At 40.2% G+C, this 9130-nt stretch overlaps 1 protein-coding gene across 1 annotated transcript in view; it reads left to right on the top strand.

Moving 5' to 3' along the window:
- The window catches only part of ypel1 (yippee-like 1), a 42869-nt gene extending 34056 nt beyond the window's left edge, over positions 1–8813 (top strand). The window contains exons 4-5 of the mRNA XM_060907424.1: positions 137–245; positions 5501–8813. Of these exons, the coding sequence (XP_060763407.1) occupies positions 137–245; positions 5501–5590 (199 nt within the window). The 3' untranslated portion in view covers positions 5591–8813. The remainder of the gene's footprint in view (positions 1–136; positions 246–5500) is intronic.
- Positions 8814–9130: the final 317 nt, after the last annotated feature.

Here is a 9130-nt window from a genome sequence, read left to right on the forward strand (position 1 = left end):
TTTTCCAAATCACATCTGTTCCTGGTTTTAACATGGCTTTTGGTAAAGGATCAGTAAAACATCCTGAACATCACACTATTGACAGATGAATTAATCAATCTCTCTCTCTCTCTCTCTCTCTCTCTCTCTCTCTCAGGGTGAATGTGGGCTGCGGTCCAGCAGAGGAGAGGGTTCTCCTGACAGGTTTACACGCCGTGGCAGATATCTACTGTGAAAATTGCAAAACCACTCTGGGCTGGAAATATGTACGTTTCTATTTTTGTTTTTCCTCATTCTGCCAGCCGAGTTCTTAAAATCCTTGTTCTTGGTATTTAAAAAAAAAAATGTTGAACCTGGTTCTAATAAAATGCCTCTCAACTGGGGTAAAACATTTAACGTGCTTAAGAGAGGAATAGATTTTGCTCTGAAACGCTAAAGATGCAAAGTGCTCATGACTGTCGTTCACGCCATCTTGGACACCTCCATGAGCACAATTTTTGATATTTTTAAGGTCCTTTGGCTTAGTAATGCTTTTTGAAGGAAGTGCATAAAGACTTGTGTGTATTTATGGACTGTGAATGACCTTATTATTTGACAGTCACGTTAGCCTTGTAGCTCCTGTTTTAAACCCAAGAAGCAAATTTCAAACCGAACCTGTTTTGGCAGATCGACTACCTTTTGGGGGGGTGTATGCGTGCGTGGGGAAATTATGATGTAATTATTATCTTTATTTTTTTTCTCCCCTGAAATGCTCTTCAATCACGCGAAAAATGCCTTCCTAGCCCAGCTCCGTTGATGATGTCGTCTAACTCTGTGGTTGTCTCGAGTGTGCTGAGGTGTGAGCAGGTTCATCTGATCCCTGCGTGTGTGTTCATTTATTTATATCCATGATATCTTGTTTCTGAGCTGGACCATGTACTAAAGGCTGATGGATTAGTAAGACAGACAGTTTCCAAATCCTCCCACTGCATGATAATGAAGAACAGGCAATGACACAATCAAGTACACCATCTGTAACTGGATTGTGTACTTTTTGTACACTAAAATTGTTATTGGAAAAAGCACGATGGAGGTTTCAGGTGTGAGCGAGGCCCCGGAGGACAGCAGGACGCTCAGCATTTCCAGCCTGAAATGAGGCGATATTTAAATACAGATGAGGAGGGAGCGCGTGAGGCTCGCATCCCGTAAGGAACTTCGCAGATCATGTGCTAATTCTCTGCATCAGAGTGGTGTTGGAGGAAAAATCCGTATCCAGTGGCACCAGTTGAGCTTCAGATGGATCAGGGAGTAAAATCAGTCTGAAATCATGCACTAAATTAGTTTCTGTAGCCAATCTGACCTCAATATGAAACGCCATAGCCATGATCCTGACTCAAGTGTTGCACGTTTACTTTACACGAGATCCATCTGACTCTCGTATTAGTCACGTTTCACAAGGGGTCCAAATAGATATTGCGTTTATCATAATGACGACAGGAGTTTAGTCTGACTTGATACACTTTGGTGTGTTACGGAAAAATAATCAACTGTTATGTCAAAGATTATTGTTATTATTTGACGGCATGTCCTGAAGTGATTTAAATCATCTTATACAACAGCAGTACAGCTACACTTGCACTGTGTTGTATTTAATGAACAACATGTACTTTTTATCAGTTTATAGTTGCATGTAATGTTGTGAAACAAGTCACTTCCTGTTATCGCTTCGTGGCTGTAAACAGTCATTCCCTCCATCATCTCATTGTGGTGTCCGCCCCCCAAGTTTAATGAGGAACAAATGCACTTAGGGGTCATCCATAATTTTCATCATTATCATGAGTCTACAAAGAGTAGACTTTTGAGCAACCCCCCTCCCTCCCCCCAAAAGTGTACATTAGCGGACAGAAAAAATGATGATGGATCTACGTGGAATAGGAATTCAAAATAAAACCATGTCTTGTATTACTTTTTATTAAAATCGGATGACAGGACAATACAAAGATTCACAAGAGAAGAAAAGAAGACACAAGACGGGTCCAGAAGTTTTCATAGAAAGCAGGCGATTCATTTTTCAGTCTCCCCAGGATTCCGCTGGCCTTTTTTGTGATTGTTGCGGGCTAAAATGTCTGTTGCGGGGGGTTTCAAAAAATTGCGATGAAAGTTGCGGTGTTTTTTAGGTTTTTGTTGCGATTACATTGCGGGAGGAAGTGAAAATTGCGAGAAATTGTTGCGATTTTCTTTTTGTGATTAAAATTGAGTGATATGTTAAATATTAAGTTATTACTGAAAAACTATTGATTAAAAAAACAAAGACACTGAGAAATGGTCCTATAAACAACTTTACCAATATAAAAGATTACCAGGACTACAAAAATGCAGAAAAATAGGCTTTACTTATCCAAATGCACCTGTTGGTTCAAAAGTTAAAGTGCAGAGAACCTCACAGCACAACATGAAGTTACCTTCAAATATAATATAAATGCCTCAGCTTTCATGTAAGAAAAAAAACTATTAATGCTAGTACTGTGTGCAGGCAGTCTCTCCTGAAGACTAAATTAAACAATAATTATAAACTAATAAAATAAATGGCTCAGGCTTCATAGAAGAAAAAAAAACAATTTGAACAGAATCTCACAGTATGATGCTGAAGCTGCCTAAACAATGGAAAATAAAATACCATTTTGGTAAAAATGTTGGCATCCATTAATTTCTTGTATTAAGTAAAAAAAATAATGTAAAGTGCACACAGTCCTTCACTGTAAACATCACACACTTTCAGTAACAGAATTTAAGCCTACATAAACACTGACTTGCACATGCTGCTTCTCTTGAACGGAAACACAGAAGTAAGCAGTGTTGCCAGATACTGCTGACGTTTTCCAGCCCAAAATATGTTCAAAACCCGCCAAAATGCACTTGAAACCCCCCAACTGGACGGGAACCCGCCCAATCTGACAACACTGGAAGTAAGGCGGAAGGTAGTTTGTTGACGTCACCTCAAGACGACGCCAACGATTGGTCAAAGTTGCGGTGATTGGATATAATTGCAACACCGCCCTGAATTCGCGGGGATTGGTTGAATTTGCAAATCGCAACATCCTGGAGGGTCTGAGTTTTGAAAATTAGGAACTGTCTTTTTAAGGGGAGCTGTTGCCTTTTGGCTTTGAAACGTTCGATTTTGATTTTTTCCAAGCAGCCTGTCCTGCCCTAACTGCCTCCTCTCAGATGAATGTAGGAAACAATAAATGTTTAAAAACTGCTCGTACTCGTTTGAAGGAGTCTCGTGAATAGCGGTATTTCTGCTATTCATAAATTTTGTAAATGCGGTCAAAATCTGGGTCAGCCATTGTTGTTGTATTGAAGAAAGCGTGTAGAGCTAGCTGGCAACACCGATGTGGCGTGAAATTTTTAACATGGCGGCCGCCGATTCGCACGTTGACGGATCATTTTTTCATTTTTAAAAAGTGTATGCCTGGTCATTAACCCCCTCCCCCCCGCGTACGGTTTGTACGCTCGTGATAATGATAAATTATGGATGACCCCTTACTGTACTGAGAGATTCTTGAAGACGTTCCTATGGCTGTTATTAAGCGCTAACACTGGAGACTCCTTTTACAGTGTGAAATAAATGTCTCCTTACGGACAACTTTTTAAACCTCCTGTATAATCTGTAATGATGTTAGATCAAGCTCATTAATATAAACCTGTGATTTGTCTTTGTAGATGGAACCACAGTCAGAGCTGCTGTTATAGAAAACTAATCAACACCTTCTGACCAATCAAATTTGGGCTTGATTACAATGACTGAAAAGTTCTGATTGGTGATGAATGCTACAGTTAATGACCTCCGGCTTCATTTATGACTTTGTAGTTCATTCTGGATTGTCTACCAGAATTTTATATAATGAAGTTATTCCACAAAATCGAGTCATGCATGAGCTGATAGCTGACTAGGTGCGTGGCAAATTCGGTAAATATAAACTTCATATCAAACGTCCGACAAAGTCATTTCCACTTAATGTAAACAAACCGGCGAAAGGACAGTCGCAATTTGTGAAAAATGCTATAATAATTGTTGAAAAATAAAAAAAAATATGTTCTTACCATCAAATAATTTTATTCCATATTTTGTAGGCTTTTTTGGGGGGGGGGGTTGTTTTCAAGTTGAGTTTTTATTTTGTCCTTGGTTGGTTCAGCAACACGCTCTGCCATTTTCTTCTTTAGAGTTTTTTGGCGATTGGCAAACCAACTTACAGGTGCGTTACTGCCACCGACTGGGCTGGTGTGTGGAACAGGAGAGGGGTTTTTTTTGGGGGGGGGGAGACGAGACTATATTCTTTTAGCTATTTCTGGTTCTTTTCAACACTTGATGATCGTGATATCTGACTTGATGCGCTCTGCCATTTTGTTTTTCTCTACTCATGGTATAGGAGCTGATTGGCTACTCTACTACTAGGCTATCAGAGCGTGCGATTGCTCATATCCAGTGAAGGTGGATAGAATCAAACATGTACACTCACCAGCCACTTTAATAGGAGCTTGTTCTTGATTTCTAAGATTCCTGTTCTTGGCTGCAGGACTGGAACCCAATGTGCTCTTCTGTTGCATGCTGAGATGCTTTTCTGCTCAGCACGATTGTAAAGAGTGATTGATTTATGAGTTACTATATCCTTCCTGGCAAAAAAGCTTGAACTGATCTGTCCATTTTCCTCTCTTATCAACAAGGTATTTGTTTCCACCCACAGAACTATCACTCACTAAACTCAATTCAGTTTATTTATTTTATTTTATTTTTCGCACCATTCTGTGTAAACTCTAGAGACTGTTGTGTGTGAAAACCCCAGGAGATCAGCAGTTTTGGAAATGCTCAAACCAGTCCATCTGGCTCCAAGTGAAAGTCTCACTTTGAGAGATCTCAATTTTTCCCATTCTGATTTTTGAACATTAAACTGAAGCTCTTGATTTGTATCTGCATGATTTTTATACATCAGCGGATTGGCTGATTACAGAACTGCAAAAAACGGCAGGTGGATGTAGGGGTGTTCCTAATAAAGTGGCCGGTGAGGGAGTGGAATTTTTTTTTTTTTCCTTTCTTTCTTGCTGTGGTGACCAAGTCATGACATAAATAAAGCTGATGTGAACCTGTTACTTGGTGCAGTAGTTACTTGGTAGCATGCTTACATGAACAACATAACATGTATAACCTTGTCTGTTCGCTTGTTCTAGTGTTTTTTTTTAAATGCAATTTATTCATTATAGTTGTTTTTTTTTTTTTTTTTAATGGAGTGATGAATATGGATGTTGCACTTACTCGTGTACATTTTAACTTCAAATAAGGTACTGTTGCTCAGTGCGGGGGGTTAATTTTACGTAGTGGCAATTTTGTGCCGAAGGCTGTGATTAAAATGAAAAATGATGCAAATGTCAAATATGAGAGCCAGGTTAACTTTTTTTTTTTTTTAATTTAATAAGTTTAAAATTTAATTTTTTTTCTTATTGAATTTGCCCTCTCTCTCTCTCTCTCTCTCTCTCTCTCTCTCAGGAGCATGCTTTCGAGAGCAGTCAGAAATACAAAGAGGGAAAGTTCATCATCGAGCTGGCGCACATGATCAAGGACAACGGCTGGGAGTGACCAGCTTGTCCGTTTTCTTTCTGCTCAGTGACCTTTCAGGCTGCTCTGTAGCGGACTTCAGAGTGACACTATACACACACCAACCCACACACACTCGACCATTCTACCACCACCATGCTTCACCCCTGACACATTCAGACTCCCCGATCAGTGTTCTGAAACTCAAAAGGAGTGAGGCGAGAGAGGGATGAGGAGCAGCGGAGGGGGGGGAAGAACAATGATCTCTCACTCCTCCATCCATCCACACTCATCCTCCTCTGAGATGTAGACGCTGGACTTGAGGATTTGCTCCGCCTCTTTAACTGGTTTTTGTGTCGCCGTCCATCGTGAGCAGTTAACAGTATCTGGAAGACATTGACTCTCCTCCTTTTCATTTTCACCCTGTTTGCAGAAGCGAATGACTGTGTGTGTGTGTGTGTGAGTGAGTGATGTAGGAATCCTTTCTGATGGACTGATGTTACTGGTTAGCATTACTCTGACAGATTTTCACTGAGCATGCTCTTTTCTGTGTTGGGGTGGGGTGAAGTGGATACGATCGATGTGAAATGTTTTACCTGGAGATTTCTAGAAGAGGGTGTGGCTTATGTAGCAGTATCGCAGACCCTATTGGACCAGGGAGGGTTTAAGGGTGGGGTTTGAGCTTTGCAGTGACATTTTTGTATTTATGAGAGATCCCTATACTTTCTCTATCGTATTTGAGATTGAACTCCTTTTTATTTTCTCGATTTTCACCCCCACCTCCACCTTTCTTCCTCCGATGACTTCACTGTGCAATTATTTGTGCGCCCCTCCGGTACAGTTCATCCCGTCTTTAGCTGTAATCGGTGCTTTAGGCAAGCTCATTTAAAAATGTGTTGCTTTTAGTGTTGAGGTGGCATTTGTGGCAGGCTCCATGTTTGCATCAGTACTATAAGTGAACGTGTGTGTGGGTGTTTTTTTTTTTTTTTTTTTAAATGCTGTCTGAAATGCACTGGACAGCAGGAGGAAACTGAACCTAGTGTCTGTGATTGACAGCACCACTTCCTCTCCTCACCTCCATCATCCATCAAACTCATCATGTCGTTTTCCTGATCACACGTGCTCATGCATATGTTCGGACATGCATGCATGCGTCAGCGAGTGCGTGTGTGTGCTTTACTTGAATGCAGTTATTTTGTTTGCACTTTGCAGAGGCCTTGTTCATGGGTTTAGAGGCAAAAAAAACCCCTTTCAGTCCAAGTTCTCATGGATGATTGTAGCTTTGGATGAACTTCAGGGTCAGGTGATTGCTGGCATGATCATCTCCCTCTTTGTTTTTTCTCCTCTTCTATTAGACTAGACCTTCTGCTGCTTACCTTTTTTGCTTCTGTTTCACAAGTTGGCGAATTAAACCATAACTGCAGAAACACTAGGAATTTGGCCAATTTGCAGGAAAGAAAACGAATTAGAAGCAGAAATAATGATTTGAAGAAAAAAAATTGAAGTGCGTACTGAAAACGACGTATTGCAAAGAAAAATGTGCTGCTATTGAACGAATGCAATCCGGAGCTTTCACTTTATACCTCCTGCACTTTAGCCATGTGTGTGTGTGTCTCTCGTCCTCCACATCTTTTGCCTCTAAGCAGCATGAACCTTGTGCCTCTCCAAAAGGACAAAAGTAATTTCTCCCTTTCCTGTTGTGCAGTGCATGACTCCACGATGATAGATTTCCTTGGGTGGCTCAACATGGGTCAAAAAAAAAAAAAAAAAGCCCTCACAGAAATTTTTATCCACTTAAAGCTATATTCAGAAGCATAATATGATCTGATATTTTTTGTAGTCCTAGCAGGTGAAATTAACTCTTGTATTATGAGGTGGGGATCGCGAATGGACGTATGGGCGGGTTATTCGTTATAACGGGAAGGGGCGGGCTTTCTTCCAGTCGCAAGCGGTGCGTTTGGTGTTTAACAGATTTCTATTGAGTAAAAAAATCAAGATTTATTGCAAAAAAAACCTTTTTTTTTTTGGAGTCGAATCAGTGGCAAACCCTCAGTTTATCGCCAATAAGGTCAGTCAGGTCACGTGACCTTTTGTTTTAATCAGCCGAAGTCAATGCAAACGGGAATAGTCGTAGAGATCCTACTTGAAAACAGAGTTACAGACAAGATATTGTCCCTGTCTCAGATTTTGTACATAAAGTAACATATTTAAGGTTTTATATATATATGATATATATACATGCATACATATTTCTACTGGGTTAGTTCCTCTACTTCCCTGACTTGAAGCACTTTTGTTCACTGTACCTCTAGCTTTCCGTGTGTGTCTCTGTGTGAGACAGAATGAGGTGTGAATGTGACGTTTGTTTTTCCTTCTCTCATTCAGAAGCAAGTTTTATTCATTTTTATTCATCTAGCTCACCCATGTCCTTGCTTCTATACTTCCTTTTGTTTGCTGTCTCGTAGCTTGTTGATGATAAACAAGGCTATTTATTTGAAATTTAAAGACTTGCTTTGCTGGTTCTGTCAGTAAGAGGTGGGTCTGCTGGTCCTGGTTTCACATTGTGCTCAGCAGTGAGCTGGATTCACCTGCTGAAAAGTTGACAGTTAACACTGACCGAGACCTGATTCTCAAAAAAGAAAGAAAAAAAAAAAACCCATGAACCTTCTTTAAGTTTCAGAACTCAAACCAGCTAAAGACGAGTGAGACCAGTGTCACTGCGGTCAGTACGCAACCGTGAACATGGACTGCTGGGGGGGGGACACACCAAAAAATGTGCAAAGTTTTACTGTTTTTCATTTTTATTCATATTTCTCCTCCCTCCCTTTCTTTTCCCCCAAAGCCTGAATCGGCAGCAGAGTATTGTTTCTGGTTTCTCTTTTGTTACTGGTTGTTGAGACATTTATTAAAATTTTCCTCATTTCTTCCCCTCACTTTGCCATCTGCGTTAGTGACACTGGTTTCAAACCTCTAGTTTTAAAGCATCGCAGTAATGCAGAGGAAACAGTTGGAAGTTTTGAAGAGTTATTTTTCTTAGGACTGTTATTCTATAAGGTCTGAAGCATGTTGTATTTATAAAGGCTATATTAAGTCGTGCCTGTTTTTTTATTTTTCTCTCTCAAAGCAAAAAAAAAAAGCATATGCTGCTTTTTTTTTTTTTTTTTTAATTTAACTTGATTACATTGCTTTGCATTCTGTCCTAGTGAAATGTCACATGTCTGTTTTTCACTGTATTGTAAACTATCCGATATCACATTAAAGCTTAAATGGCATTCTGGTCGTCTGGTTTAATGAGGGTTTTGGGGGGGGTGATTATTATTGTGGGTGGTTTTTTTTTTTTTTTTTGCCTTTTTGATGAATTTGAGCATGTGCTGCTAATGGAAAATAATCAGTGATGCAGTAATGTGGCTGTTACCCAGCATCAGGGCAGGAATTTCATGAGGGCCATGGCTCTCGTGCCCTCTCAATTTGGCCTTGTGCCCTTGGAAAAAAATCTGCTGTAAGGCCACAGTGGCCTTGATGGCCTGCGGTTGATGACATTCTGGATTCTTATTGGGCAACTCATCAGTGCTGGATCGGACT

The sequence above is a fragment of the Neoarius graeffei genome, chromosome 24, assembly GCF_027579695.1.
Source record: "Neoarius graeffei isolate fNeoGra1 chromosome 24, fNeoGra1.pri, whole genome shotgun sequence".
Lineage (NCBI taxonomy): Eukaryota > Metazoa > Chordata > Actinopteri > Siluriformes > Ariidae > Neoarius > Neoarius graeffei.